At 46.2% G+C, this 15,795-nt stretch overlaps 1 protein-coding gene and 1 non-coding gene across 2 annotated transcripts in view; both read left to right on the top strand.

Moving 5' to 3' along the window:
• Positions 1-14,201, top strand: part of LOC144160053 (vitellogenic carboxypeptidase-like) — a 42,720-nt gene extending 28,519 nt beyond the window's left edge. The window contains exon 5 of the mRNA XM_077691671.1: positions 13,989-14,201. Within this exon, the coding sequence (XP_077547797.1) occupies positions 13,989-14,201 (213 nt within the window). The remainder of the gene's footprint in view (positions 1-13,988) is intronic.
• Positions 14,202-15,259: 1,058 nt separating this feature from the next.
• On the top strand, positions 15,260-15,333 carry Trnar-gcg (transfer RNA arginine (anticodon GCG)). The gene has a single exon. It is a non-coding gene; the product is annotated as a tRNA-Arg (tRNA).
• The last annotated feature ends 462 nt before the right edge of the window (positions 15,334-15,795 follow it).

Genomic DNA, 15,795 nt, shown 5'->3' with positions numbered 1-15,795 from the left:
TCTTGCTTCTTTCTTTTCCTTCTCTTTCGTTTCTTTGTCTTTTGGCGCGAACTACTTCGATCGGCGTCTTTTTGTCCTGCTCACGCGGCGTCACGTTCAGGTGTCACATGCCGGGCACTAACTACGTTTACAATTCGTATTTTTGTGGATTTTCTGAATCGGGAACAATAACCCCTCAAAGCTGCTGATCTGGCCAATCCAGCAAGTCGGCGTGTGGTAGGAAGAAAGCAAAAACATCACCCACAACTTTTGTTCAACCGCTGGAAGCAGTAAAGGTAATAAAGAGAGAAAAAGTACGTGTAATGTAATAAAGAGAAAAAGTACGGACAAAGTAAAGGGACAGTGCATCGGGTGGCAACTGTGAAGACTCGGGTTCAAATCCAATCGGTTCACGCGTGTACCTTTTTGCCTTTTTTTTACAGCGGTGGTCATTTTGTTGACGATATAACAACAACAATGACGACGACGTTTTTTTCGGAGAATGAGGCTCTTAAGTCTTTCACCTTAGCATCTCCGGCGGGAAATAAATGTGATCTGGCTCACAAAGTAGTAAAATAATTTGTGTACAAACCAGGTACAAATCATGTACAGAGTGGTCACTGAACGGAGGAACAATGAAGAACAAATAAAGAAATAAAGAAACAAACAAACAATGAAAGAAACAAGCAAAAATACTAAAAAAACAAGTTTGAGTTTAGCTGGAGGTTACAGCTTTCGATTCTAACCACCGTGCAGCCAACAAAAATCACTTGGTACAAAAAGTAAGAAAGTTCTTGAAAGCATCAAAGAAAACTTGCCCACCTCATCGAAAAAAACGTTTCCTGCAAATTGGTGCGCTGTATGCCCAATTCTTCGTCCATCGACGCAAACCAATAGTATGGGATGGCTGTGTGACCCAAGCATTCCGCTGTGCTTCATGGGCTCCTAAAGGTAAAGTGGGACCGCTAAATTTCTTGCACGTGTTCTAACAATAAATGACCAAGCTTTAAGCAAACCTATATTAAAAACGAATGACCTCATAGCGCTGGAACTCCGTACGAAAGTGGTATGTTATGGAACGTAATTGTTTGAAATGGCTCAGGCAGCTATTACTTGTTTTTATTAAATAAAAGTTGTTTCGCATTTTTCGGCGAGTACTCCACCAAAAATTGGGACGCTTTCAGTATGACGTTGTGTATCTGCAAGATAAATGCAATGCGTAATTGGCGAAGTCAACACATTTCACCTTTGTAATAGTGCAAATGTAGTTAATCAGTACTCTAAATACAGACGGAAATAATTAAAAATTAAAAATCAAGGACAGAAATTGGCCGCGTATTGGCTCACTTCGCTGGAACTGTCGTGGAAAGACGATAGCCTTCTGCCGCCCCTAGCAGAGGTAAATACCTCTCTCCTCTCCTCCGCCAACCTCTCACGCTCTTATCCTCTCGTATCGCCCCCCCCCCCCTGATAAACAAGGTTTACGTTTGCTCAAGTCAATTCAATTTTCTCACGTTCCAATGGTGGTGCGCCATCTAAAGGAAACTTTTATTACGGTTGGACTTAGAATAACACCACCAGGTATAGGCTCGGGTGTGAGCTGTTCTTGTATTTCTGAGTTAAAATATTGTTTTAGCGGTTATTTTTTATTAGCTACCACACATATGAAGCGCACATGTGTTTTTTTGTAGGAAAACACTGACTGGGTCCCGTTATAGAGTGATGCAGGGCTTCAAATAAGCCTAACATTACGTATGCTGTCGAGTGGCTCAGGAGGCTGTTCTGTTGGCACCCTCCCACTTCTCTACCTAGCAGTCTGCGATGGACTGCTCTGACCCAGCCTCCCAGCACTTGGCCATTTTTCCCAGACCAACACGAAGCTGCTAGAAGGTATTCAGGACCGATCCGTGAAGTTCTGTGTCGGCCTTCTGAAGAAAACTTCTACGTTGTGGACCCTCCGAAAGTCTAGGCGCTTTTCACCTAGTATACTGGTCAAAGAGGAGTTGCTTCGAACACATCTGCGGCTGGCGACTGGGGCTCCTGGACATCCCTGAGTTCTGGCTCCGCCTTGGAGGTACAAGGCAATCTACCACCATTGTGTCAGAAGTACCCTGCGGCGCTTCATCTCCCGCCCTGGATGTACTCCCCGTGGTGAATTATCACCGCAGTACCGGGCATCGCCAGTAAATCCAGGTTGTAAGTGCTTTACCATAGAGCAAGTGCTTTGCAACTGCTATCTAAACCACAATCATATTTACACCGAAGCACCTGTGACCGCCACATCATCTGCGGTGGGAATTCGGGTTCCATCAACACGGGGATCAGTTGCGGCCAGGTTAAGCCACTAAACAGCGTCGACGAGTTCAGAACTTGCTGCTTCGCGCTCTGCTTTGCAACACATTCTGAGGCAAGACGCTTCTATGTGAGGGATTTTCACCGATTGACGGGCGGTGCTTCAGCAACTAGCCTCGTTTACGCGGGAACTAGTGGCCCACGAAATGCACACTATGCATACACAGGCTACCAGCTTGCTCGACGACGTAGGGCTACATGGGATGCTTAAATATTGTGGGGTGATTGGGAATGTGGTGGCACACCAAATAGGTTGCATGGCTCACCACCAGTCTAGTGTCATCATCCTCATTCCACTCACTTGTGATGCCGCGACGCTTGCGTACTCTGTGGCGCCGCAGTTACAACTATCAATATGGACGGACAGATCAGAAAATTATCAGCCACAGTGCAGAATTGACCCCGCTTGCATTTTCCGAATTCAGTGTGGCATGGGAAAGCGTGAAGAAGCAATTGTCCACGCATTCGCCTCAACGTCGCTTTTACTGACCACTACTGGTACAAAATGCGCTGGGTTGCCTGCCCTCACTGTCACGTATGCAGTGTTCGCGAGAAAATTGAATATATACTGTGTGTGTCCCTGTTTCGATACTCCACGGCTAACCATGAAAACAACTGTGGGAGTGCGTGCTGATGCACCACTGAAACTTAGAGACGTCATCGTTACATCGTACTCATCTGCCGTGGCAACACGCAATGCTAGGGCCTAGGTGTCACTTCTTCGTTACTCCAGCCTGAATACACCCTGTGAATGTCTGCCTTAAAGGGACCATACTGACAAAACACAAGTTGGTTTTATTCAAACGATTCGGCATTTCTAGCGCCCCCCGCGGTTGTCGAGCAGGAGACGAAGCTTTATTCGTCGATACATTAAACAATTCATCCCAAACTTTTAATTTTCCCGCTAAATCTTGTGTTTTGTGACGTCAGTGAGCACGTGCCCAGGGCAGGTACTGCAAATGGTTGTTACTACGGTGAGTACGGCTGTAGTGAACGGCCAAACGGATTTTGATGCCTCGTTTACCGTTCGTTCTCCCAGATGACGCCACGATACTGCCCAGGACCGCTGTCCGCACTCGCTTTGTTTTTGACCAGATTTATGCCTAGCTAATTTTTGTTACTGTGTATAGTAATCGTCTCGTAAAACATTGGGCCTACTCGGCAGACAGCGTCACAGAAGACAATGTCACTTATGCCAGTTGGCCAGTGTACGCTCAACGCGCCGGATGGCTGTGCAGCTCTAACCGGCATAGTGAACGCAGTAAGCACTGGCGCTGCTGTTTACGTGCGCGGTCGTAACTTACGTTGTTTACCGCACCATTCGTACCGCTATAAAAAGAAGGTACATTAAATTTAAGCGAATTTATCCCGTACTACAAACTTGTAAGCCTTGCCAAACTTGCGTTTGCTTTTGACGGCCTCAGCCAGTTGCACAGGTGCCCATATTACGTCATAAGATACAGTGCGAGAAATGAGCCAGTGGGTCGCATGCTCATTCTCTTTTAAATGCAGAGCATTTCTTAGCCTCGCCTCTTCCTGCGTCGGACGGTGTCAACAGCTCCGCGTCCGCAGCAGGTGCGCCTCTCCTTCCCTCCTCTCTCTCAACAGCAGCTGGCGCGCGCATGCGTCGTAGTCAGCCCGTTCGCTCCGTCGCGGTCTCGCCGTAACAGGTGCGTGATAGCAGCGCGGTGGGGCGTGGAAGGGCGCGCGATGCTTGCGCATGCGCGCTCTCCCCCCCGTACTGCTCTCCCTCTACTGCGCGCGCTGCAAATATAGCGGCTAGCGGTCGCTCGTGTTTCAGTCACTGCGTTGCTCCTTCCTTCCTTGGTTGACGATCGTGCCCACGTTTACTCGTGTCTGCTACTCCAGCCTCACGGAAGAAGCGATGGAAGCAACACTGCCTTCAATCACTACTGAGGCCCCAATGCTCTGCATTTACTCGTGTTCCCCTCGCGGGAAGGCGCGGGAATTTTTTTTCCTAGTTATACAGCTTATTTTAGGGAGCTTTGCCTTAAAAGTGGTGTCGGTGGTATTCTGACTAGGCAATCTTTAGAATTAACCAAACTTGCATTTAGTCTTCATGGCCCCTTGAATTTTACTGCTCGCGTGTGCTGCGTGTGCGTTCCTGCGTCTCAGTTTTTGCGTGCTTATCTGTGTTTGTTATAATTTCTATTATTTTTTGTGTCTTCGCTTCTTTGGGTCATTTTCGCCCCTGTCGTGTCCATATGGAGTGGCAAGCCAAGCTCGCTGAGGATGACTTCTCCTTATCATTGGAGGCATCCCTCCTCCTTCTCCATTGATCAACAATGTTGACACGCACGAAGTAGGGTACTAGATTTAGTGGTTTGGAAAAGCTTTACCTATGCAAACTTTTCGTTTCACAATTATTTTAACTTTTGGCCTGCTGGCTGATCCGAGGAGCTGAAAGACAGACAGACAGACAGACAGACAGACAGACAGACAGACCAATATTTCCGTGTTTAAGTCGTCCAAGAACAAAACACGAGACACGATGCGCTAGCAATGTACTTGGGGATATTATTGAAGCCAAGTTTTGTAGACATGGTGTATAGCGCTCCTTTGGGGCACGCAGACCTATGGATACATGGGGCGATTATACTTCGATGTAAACTGTTTACGTTTGCTTCAGAGAAACCGTCTTTTCAGCAATGCATTTCTGCACACAAATGAAGCCGATTTTAAAGGGCAGGCAACTGGAAATAATGTTGTTCCACTAATGGACAGTTTTTAGGAATTCGGTACAATATTTTGGTTATGGACGAAAGCTAAGCCATTTTTATCGTTTATAAAATGAAACTGTAAGTGCAGTTTTCTGAGAAGTATTAAAATGTGTCGTCGAAGTCAACATAAACAAAACTGAATTGCTTATTCCCTGACTCTCTTTCACCTGAAGAGCAGTGGACACCGTATTATGTTTGTAGAAAATACGTTGGCGGAGAGCGGGACTACCCTTACCTACTTTGAGCACTTTCGTGTGCTCGTGATTTCAGGCTACTAATCCTCTACACGAAAGTGGAGAGCGCTGGCCCCCCGTCGGGTGTGGTTTTGTAATTGGATTCGCCAAGAGGTTTGAAGGAATTGGTATGTACGCGCATAGGAAAACAGTTCAGGGAAACCCTTCGCACTTCAGAGTAAACAAGGTGTCTCCTGGCCTATTTTTTCACAAAGCAGACGATTAAATGTCTTTCGTGCAAAATGCCACGCCACAGGCAATTCCAGGTTTCCTAAGAAAACGTTTAGGGGGCTTGTTAAACGCTTCAGCCTGCTGTAAGAATTTCTCCTGGATGCGCTTTAGCACAGAGTTACCTAGTGAACAAATTATTTGGGGATAATCTACGCCCTTTCGCATTGACGTTTTTATTTGATTTTAAAATAACCGAAAGGTTAGTTTCGCTAGCGTCATTTGAAACCAAATTAAACCCTAAGAACTACAGCGTTCTAAGGCGATATTTGGAAAAGGTTACTTGTAGTTGCTCCTCATCTGCTGAATGCTGGCATGGTTGCACCATCCCTGTTTTCTAGGCATGACGGGAGCGGCGATAAGGACTGTGCCCACACCCTTTAGCGCGCTTATTACGGTTATGCTGGCTCCTCGGGTCCCGCCGGGCGAAGGATACTGCCGACTTGGTTTTTTACAGACGATGTATCCCTTTGCTGCAGTTAATTCGGGCAGTGCAGGAGGACATGTCCACCATTTTCCAAGCAGCGCTCACGTTGTTGGAATCCGGCATGCATCGGGTTTTACCCGGTGCATCGGCAAATCTTTTGAAGTGTCTGAATTTGTATTCTAAATTTTAAGAAAACGCAATTAAAAGTTTAAGAACTCAGCTACCATTTCACTGCTGGAGTGCACAGAATCCCCGCAACGTAAACTTCATAGAATAATTATTTTAATGTAGCCGTGCCAGATTCAATATACACAATACTATACATGTGCGAAAATGTTGTGGGATGCAGAGGCAGGGGCTATCTTAAACTCGACCCGGATAAGACCTCTCGAAGTCAAGTTAAGGTAGAAATAAAGGTACCCAAACAAATATACATAGCTGTCTGCTCCGGTGCGGCGTCTAACCTTTGTTGCTTGAAGTGATCGATCAAACTGATGTCGAGTTACAAAACTCTATTGCACTTCTAACCGTATATATTACAGTGGTTCTATACACAACTCCACATTTCACCATAAATACATTGTACGCTATTACAGGTTTGAATCCCTGATTGAAAAATGTCACCGGTGGTGTTCATATCCATAAAGTATCCGGTATTTTAGATAGCTGGATTGTGTCTGCACACTTCTACGGCAGACCATCATCTTACGCAGAAACTATAAAAGCCTGTAAGGAGATAAAGGTACAGTCTATCCTGTTGTTTTCGCTGTAGCTTTTAACCAACGCGTTTTGCCATTTATGCACAAATATCAAGGTTAGGTTAATACCTTGCCTGGCAGCATGTCCCTGTAATAAAAGAAAATATGAAGAGATCTCATCAAAGTTTGTTTAGAGGATGGGAATCCTTACCACTGCATAAAGGTATCCATATAAGTGATTTGCAAACATGCGGAATTACTAGCGCAAAACTGTAGTGTGGAGTCTTTAGGACATGTTTCGAGCACTCTCGCTGCATGCACGCAACTTTATTCAGTAGATAAACCAATTCGAAAGTGCTGTCCTCCTCTCTTCATTCTCCTTGTTGATTTCGTATGATATTTTGTTATGACGGTCAAACCAGATGGATTGGCTTGAATGCTCTACTGCACTGCTCGAACCTCCGACACAATCAGTCGGCCCAGCGTTTAGTCGGCCGGCGGGTTGTCGCAGTTTTGTTCGCTCACTTAAAACTAAGCCACGAAAAGTTGGTGCCTGGAAGAATGTGCCTTGAGTTTGTTAGTTTGTAGACTGTATCAAGCTCTAAGTCGAAGTCACTCCACACAGGCGCGCATGCGACGCTTCGCTGACTGGTACGCTAGTATAAGAATCTAAGTCCAGTTGAAGGTGGGAGAATAGTCAGGGAAGTTAATATAGGTACTAAAGAATTAAAATCAACCTCAACTTTTATCTACGGCGTAAAACCTGAGTGGGGGAAGCACGTTTTGCTAGCAAAGCGGCCAGCAGCACGACCACAAATTTGCAATCGCTTTTCGTAGTGCGGAATACAGTCGCTACATCAGGTATTTGTGGGAATTTCAGAAACGCTTACGGCACGGATGCTATTAAAAAATAGAGATGCAAGCTGTTTGGAATGCTAACACTAAATAAAATTGCAAACAGGCTACACCGAATATACTTTATATTTCCATTGCTGACAGCGCTGGCTTTTGGTCGAATGATCTGGAGCAAAGGTCCGTTGTTTTTCAATTCGCATGTTCGAGTACCCGATAGGGCATGTTTTTTTTTTGAACTGAATTTATTTGTTTTTCGGCAATGTTTCATATACGGAATTCACCATTTTTGCGGTGTAACGTTCATTGCTCCAAGAACAAGTTCGCAGAATTCGTGCAGACTGAAATGGACGCGCTGGCGAGTTATCGTTGGCGTGGTGTTGCCAGAAACACCGACTGCTTGCTGGCACAGTCCTGAATCACCCGAACGTTGGCCTGATGCGAACACGAACACTCCAGGCAAGCTCCAAAAGTGAGGGAAAAGCGGGTCGCATTTGAGCGTTTCCGTTGAGGCGGAGAGCGGTCATCCACTGCGTATGCTTCGGCTAGTAACTGTTACGATTCTAAGTCGAGGTGGCAGGCTTATTCTGATGAATTTCATGGCCGAAAACACGGCACAAACGCGGTATGCCGATTACTGTAATATCGAGAATGCCCAGCCAGCAGGCAGGCACCTGGTCTGGTGCGGTGGAACGCGGAAAATGTAAATTAACTCGAGGAAAATTCTGCCATCTTTACATTGGGAGGAGCGCGACGGGAGAGGAACAGAATGAGAGATGAGGTGGAGAGCGAAGGAAGACATTTACTTCCAAAATGTCGACGAAAGACTATCGTCTTTTGTCGGCATTTGCATCAAAACCAGCAAAAAGTGCGGCCAGTATTTTACATGCTTACCAGCAGGTTATGCCGCAAGATTGTTTTGAACGCGTCTTTTTGAACGCGTCTTTTTGAACGCGTCTTTGAACGCGTCTTTTTGAACGCGTCTTTTTGAACGCGTCTTTTTGAACTGTTACGATTCTAAGTCGAGGTGGCAGGCTTATTCTGATGAATTTCATGGCCGAAAACACGGCACAAACGCGGTATGCCGATTACTGTAATATCGAGAATGCCCAGCCAGCAGGCAGGCACCTGGTCTGGTGCGGTGGAACGCGGAAAATGTAAATTAACTCGAGGAAAATTCTGCCATCTTTACATTGGGAGGAGCGCGACGGGAGAGGAACAGAATGAGAGATGAGGTGGAGAGCGAAGGAAGACATTTACTTCCAAAATGTCGACGAAAGACTATCGTCTTTTGTCGGCATTTGCATCAAAACCAGCAAAAAGTGCGGCCAGTATTTTACATGCTTACCAGCAGGTTATGCCGCAAGATTGTTTTGAACGCGTCTTTTTGAGGTAAAGAATTGCAAATGCACTATAATTTGTTTTCTCCAGAAAGAAGTGTATTTGATTTGCCTTACAAAAGAGATTTTCATGCTAATACACAAGAATAACAAATTTTCAGAACTCTCGGTTTTTGCCTCGTGATATTTTGCTTTGCCGCGCCCAAAGCTAAGCTGAAAAGTCACCTGTCCATCATTTTAGCAGCTTCTGAAAATGCGTCCTTTTCTTCTGAAAATTTTTATTAGCAGCTTTTGAAAATTTGTCGACGCGGAAATCTACGCACACGGGCGCGCTGCTTCACGCGTCATTTTGGGGGTCAACCTGGAGGAGATGGGGGGGCCACGCTGTGTTATTTCGAATCTTCTGTTCAGGACCACCAAACGGAGGAATGCATGCATTTGCCCACAAACGCCACGTCCTTTTAATATAAGGGCAGTCCTAGCGAAGTTTGCCCCGGAATATTACTTTGTAAGCGGTACTAATCGCGCAGAGTCCAGAACCCCCCCTGTACTTTCACTCAATAATTCAAAATCCGTATTCCCCCACTTTAAAGCATAATCGGTACGTTAGGATAACCAGATTGGCCTACTGTTAGTTTCAAACATGAGGACTTGCTTCCGGTACGTAAAGAGTGAACAAAACATCAGAGGACATTTACACGTGTCTGCAAAAATTGGCCACTTCTATTGTCACCAGTTTTGAGAAAGCCTGCCTGAAAACCTTATTTGTATAAATAAACGAGCAGCACGTTTTCACCTTAACTACAAGGGTAGATGTTTGCGTTAGAGGTGTGCACGGGCTCGGGCTTACCCGAAAACCCGGGCTCGGCCCGGCCCACAGGCCGGGCTCGGGCCGAAATGTAAATTCTTCGGACGAGCCGGACCGTCCTGACGGCCCGGGCTGGCGCGGCACAGTGAAGCAATACTTAGGTTTTCTATGATATCACAGAAACTACATGTTGCTGACGCGGTAAAAGCACAGGTCAGGTTTCTTTTTACATTCCACCGGGCGTATCGTTGGGCCCTGAGGCACATGTGGGCGTATGGCAAGCCGTTAAGTGTAAGAGATCTGCAACTGCATGTCTTGGGATGAACTGAGCAACACATGCGGCTCAGCGACACAGCGGCTAGCGAAGTACAACGAATGACAATTCAGCGTGACTAGTTTCCACCTCTAAGTTCGGGTGAAAACAAAATTTCAGGATGGAACACTCTGAACTGCAAACACTGCCAGACAAACATGCGTCTCTATCTGTTTTTTGTAGCAGTTCCCTGTTCAGAGTGGTGTTCCTTTCTCTGAGCCAACAAAAGTGTAGCTGTCAAAGACTGAGGTGACAATTCAACTTTAGTTTGGTGCAGAATTGCTTGGGTTTTGGCGAGTTGGTTTTCAAGCTGAAATTTCAAGTCGATTTAGTTTGGTCTTTGTTTCGGCGGGAAAATGCCGTGACAAGCGCAGCTGGTGGTAGGAGGTGGCCTGTGCCCTCGGGCGTCGTGGCCGTCAGACGAAGACGAAAGGAAAAGCGCAACAGAGGAGTAGGGTGGTTTAAATGTGCCAACAGCTGCATAAACAGTAACACTTAATATGATTGAAACTTTATAGATAGGCGATATGAGTCGGTATAGAACGTAGTGAAGCGGCAAAGATGAAATGTGCATAAATGCACGCGTGTACTTTGCGTCTCGATAAAAAGAAGAGACCGAGCCCGACAGCCCTATATACTCTTGAGAAAAGGAAACATGTACTGACGAACACACCCTGTTTAAACAAACACGAACCGGCTGGTCCTCTGGCATACAGGTTCCATTTCTGGATATCAATCGCAAGAATCAGATTCAAATGCCCAAGGTGCCATTCTATTTTAATTGCTTGTTTTAATTCATTCGTGGAATATTATGAAATTCTACACAAAAAGACGGGTGGTTTTGTTCCCGTTAGGTGAGCTCCAGATCTTTTTTTTTTACTTTTCAGTGGTTTGGGCCATTTCGGTCTCGGCTACTTTTCTTGAATATTTTTCAATATTACCATGGATTTGTCCGTGGTTGGGGGGTTTTTGGTTCATCTTTTTTTAGGTTGGGTGGTTCGGTCAACTTTATGTCGGTTTCAATTCTTTCGTATCTAGCTGAGCGAAGGACAGCTGCGGTAGGGATATGTGCATGATTGTTATGTTTAATTGGGGTTGTTTTGCCCATTTAATGGTGGTTTTGCCTGTTACCATTTCCCTTACGATGCATTTTACAGCCTTTAGGTAGTTTTCGCTTCCAAACGTGCCCCAATCAGGCGCGGGCCCCTACGTTATTTGGGTTGGAAACACGCAGCCGGGCCGGGCCGGGCCCGCGCCATAAGGTTAAGGTCTCGGACCGGGCCGGGCCGGGCCGGCCCGTCGGCCTTCTTCGTCGGGTCGGGCCGGGCCTACTGCGATAAGCACCGGGCCCAAGCTGGGATCGGGCCCAAATTTTCAGCCCGTGCACAGCTCTATTTTGCGTGTGAACAACACAAGGTAGGACACGCCAATTCCGCAACCGGACGGACATTGTTTTTTGGTGGAGGTTTGTGCGTGTGTGTGCATGTGTGTGTGCGCGTGCGTGTGTGTGTGTGTGTGCGTGCGTGTGTGTGTGTGCGTGTGTGTGGGTGTGTGTGTGTGTGGGTGTACGTGTATGTGTGTGTGTGTGTGTGTGTTGTGTTTTATGGCAACACAATTTAACTTGCGCATGGTGAAAACTACGCCAAATAAAATATTGTGTGCCGGCATCTTTTGAGACCAGGTAGCCAATATGGGAATTCAAGGATAAAACATTTTAGTAGTGACTTCAACATTTTGAAGCTCAGAAACTGCTGCCAAACCGCATAAGTGCCTTTGGGGGCATAGCTCTTCATTATGCAAGATGCTCATAGTTAGCGCTGGGTCTTTGTTTCTTCGTCTCTGTCCAATCTCATCCGCACTGTGACCTTTCTGAAAATACCGCTCAATTCGCCTACCAATTTATTCTCGGCCGCATGCATAGTATGCAGGCCACTTGACTTTAACTGACTTTTTAAAAAAAAAGTGGTTACCGTTGTGGTTGTTCCTTTCTTCGTGGCACATGCACACTTAGAGGATTGGTCAGGAATCGGGAGCATTGAGAGGCGACGGGGCAGCTTCACAAAATTTAAATAACTATAAATTTGAAAAGAAAAAGCTGTAAGATAGTGCGTGACACGTGACACCTGAACATGATGGCACGGGTCTAGAACAGGTGCACACCTAGTTCTAATAAGAGTTGTTGATAAGTATACCAAGCTTTCGCCTCCAAAGCACGTAAGCAGACTAAAGCCCCCGTGGATTTTTTCCCTAACCTAAGCCGCTCCACATCAGTGAATTTTTCAGAAAAGACCTACACTACTGTCACAGGCACATTCGCATTGAGGTGTCCGTGTAGTAATTGTAGGGCAGTCAAATAATTTTTTTTTGCGGAGACAGTGTTCTTAGTAAAAATGTTGCTGCTGTATACTTCACGCCACGGTTCGAATATTGGCGAGAATGACCACGTTCTACAACTTGGTATCAGCTTTCTGAGGCAGGAGAATTAAACATTATTTGAGCTAACCTGGCAGACATGTAGTTTGATTAATTGTATTTCTAGCATAGCCGGCAATACCAACGCACAGCTGAAATAAAATCGTTCTTGGGATTTTACTTGCAGTTTGGGGCTCGAGATTGAAATATAAAACGAATGGACCTGTCACACAGTTTGATGAACTTCAGTTTTAAAATGTAAACGGCAACAGGAGTACTGAAAATGCGTTATAATTTGTATAGCCCTTGTGAGACAAAACACTTAGTAACAAGGATAGAACATAACACAAACGAACCTTGCATTCAAAATAGGGAATTCAAAATAGTGGAGCTCTGGTAAAACCAAACATTTCACATTTTCCAATGTGTCTCTGGAGACGGCAGCTTAAAGGAAGTCTCAGTTATTCAGTTGCCCAGGACGAATGCTTTCCCCAATGTTCTAGCGACATGCTTGTTGAGGCGTCTTGATAAGCACTGACAATTTGACTTGGTAACTTGGTATTAAGGGAAAAGGTCTGACTAAAAAAAAGCCAAGATGTACTGTCAGTCCTTTCCTAAGGAAAAATTATTGCAGTGCAGGTGAAAAACGAATTTGTATGGCGAGGGTATAGGCAGCGCTGTAAGGTGCGTAGCATTTAGAGATCTTATAGTGGCCACCTGTTCGGTTATATTGGTATGTAAGCCAGTGATGGGGCCTTTAAACCAGGGAAAAAAATGTTTGGACAGAAGTGGGGTTGTTATTTGAAAGTTGTCTTTAATAAATGTAAGTACTCATAGGTGTTCCCGGAGACCAGCTCATGAAGAAGAACGCAGTATTCGCCACCAAAAGCATGTTTGGACGCGATATCACTCGTCCACACTTTTGCTCCGTAAGGTTGTCAGACTCTCCTGGTCAGATTTGGTCATGTACTCTCTCCTTAAAGCTTTAAGTTGCGCTAATGCTTTCTTCAGCTTTCGTTGAAAAACGATATCCCAATGTTCAAGGACCTAGTAACCCAGCCTCAAAGGGGCAGCCACTCTTTGTCATTGATCGATATTTTTTGGTCGGGCAAAATAGTTCATGTGATGTTAAGTGCACTACCTTAAGGGGGCTGGTGAGTCGCTGTTATCTTATCTTTCTGCATCGTCTTGAACACTTACTGAAAATTTATTGTGAATTACCAATTTATTCAAATAATAAAATTACCCTTGTGCCCTCTTAAGCCCATTTATACTTGTTAACCATCGCCGGCCGGCGACTCCATCGATCTCCAAGTTTCAAACACCACAAGATTCCAGTCAAGCTGTTGACGCGTTCCTCACTTGAGGATGGAGATGAGTTCCCTGGTGGCAATTCTAAGACTCCAATGACCTCCGTATCCAACTTGATAAACTTTGTAAAAGTGAAGCACGAAAAGCGAGGCGTACAAATCAAAGCCCAGAAAGTAAAGCACCAAAAAAATTGCGTTGTATGCTTAAAACTTTACAAGATTGTTAGCTAGGCGAAAGTCTATCTGGACCTTCTGTTGATAAGCTGCAGAAATTTGTGTTGAATTTTGTGGACAGGTCGGTCACGACTTCACCAGCCCCCTGGACATCATCATCGCCAAGAGCCTATGTCCGCTCCAGTCGGTGCCTTCATCACTGAAGGAGGCTCGCATTGTCCGTGCGGCAATGGCCTACCCCTCTCTGGCACTGCGCTCTGTCACCCTTTCTCAGAGAACTCCTCGGATTCTCCTCCAGCATTGTTGTTACCCTTTCGCCGCGCGGAATATCTGACTCTCGATTATAATTTTTAACAGCGAAGCTCTCGAGAAAATAGTTTGTGTGTGGTGTCCGCAGTTAAAATACCAAGAAAATCGCGAGCCATCAGGCACGCCTTTCTCGAGCCCTGGTTAGTCAAACCAAGCATACCCACTTAGGTAGACTGGCCAATATTGGCAAAAAAAGAAAAAAAAGAACTCTCCAGCGTTCGCCGCGTGCCTCGAGCCCACTTTCGTCAAGCCAAACCCACGGAAGACTGGAGGAACAGACGATGCATTGCAGGTACACGAAACCGCAACTCTCAACTGACTTTTTTAACAGTAAATCTGATTACCAAATCGTTTGTGTATTGTTTCCGCAGTTTAAAATACAAAAGCCAATGCCGAGGTCTCCTGCGCACGTCCCTCGAGCGCACTTTGTCCAAGCTATTCATACCCACTTAGGGAAATTGGCCAACATTGGCCACAAAAAAGCTCCAGCGTTCGCCCTACCGTGGCAACACTTGTTCGAAACGAGGAGGACTCGTCATAGCGTACACCCTTCGTTCGTTCGTCCTCATGTCAATGTGCGCATGCGCTGTGTACCCTAAAAAAGCTGCGACTTGAATGTCAAAGGTGCTGTAGGTGATTATTGGCTCCACATGGCCCAGCCGCGGATAGTTCGCTCGGCCGAGAAAGAGGCCGCGCTTGGAGAGGCTCGGCATGCACAGCATCCGCTAGAGACGTTATAAGTCGCGCTTGCAGAGTGAGGATTCAAAACACCGACCAAAACGACGAGCTCTCACACAGCGGAGCTTTCGTTTCCGCTGTATGATCGTTCTTTCTCCCCCATCACGCACTGCACTTTTGATTGATTGATTGATTGATTGATTGATTGATTGATTGATTGATTGATTGATTGAAGGGTTACAACACGCCGACGCAGCGCGGGCGATCAAGCGCGCGTAGTGGAGGGCTCCGGACTAATTTTGACCATCTGGGGATCTTTAACGTGCGCCGAAACCTTGACCACATGGGCGTTTTCGCTTTTCGCCTCCATCAGACAAACGGCCTCTTAAGACGGGAATCGAACCCGCCGCGGTGGCTCAGTGGCTAAGGCGTTGCGCTTGCGGAGCACGAGGTCGCGGGTTCGATTCCCGGCCGCGGCGGCCGCTTTTCTGATTTAGGCGAAAAGCAAAAACGCCCGTGTGTACGAGATTTCGGCGCACGTTAAAGATCCCCAGGTGGTCAAAATTAATCCGGAGCCCTCCACTACGGCGCGCCTCATCGCCCGCGTTGCGTCGGTGCGTTAAAGGAGCCATAAAGAGAAAATGCAAGTTGGTTTTATTCGAAAGATTTTGTGTTTTATAGTGCCCCCAGCGCTTGTCCGGATACAAACGGTGCTTTATTCACTGAGAAATTAAACAATTTAGGTTAAAATTTTGATTTTCCCGTTCAATCGTGCGTTTTCGCGGTCCCAAGTGACATCACGGGAACCGACCGCTCTGCAGCCTAGAGTACCTTCATTCACGCATCCGCCGTACAGGGTAGAGACACGTAACGCTGGCGCCGCCATGTTCGGTTGCTCGCTCGCCGCCGAAGCCGCCGAAGCAAGTCATTGTGTCAAAACC

Source organism: Haemaphysalis longicornis, unplaced genomic scaffold (genome assembly GCF_048455015.1).
Source record: "Haemaphysalis longicornis isolate Haplotype H1 unplaced genomic scaffold, Haemaphysalis longicornis Haplotype H1 scaffold_10, whole genome shotgun sequence".
In the NCBI taxonomy this organism is placed as follows: Eukaryota; Metazoa; Arthropoda; class Arachnida; order Ixodida; family Ixodidae; genus Haemaphysalis; species Haemaphysalis longicornis.
Note: the sequence above shows the minus strand (reverse complement) of the source record. Positions and strands in the feature narration are given on the sequence as shown.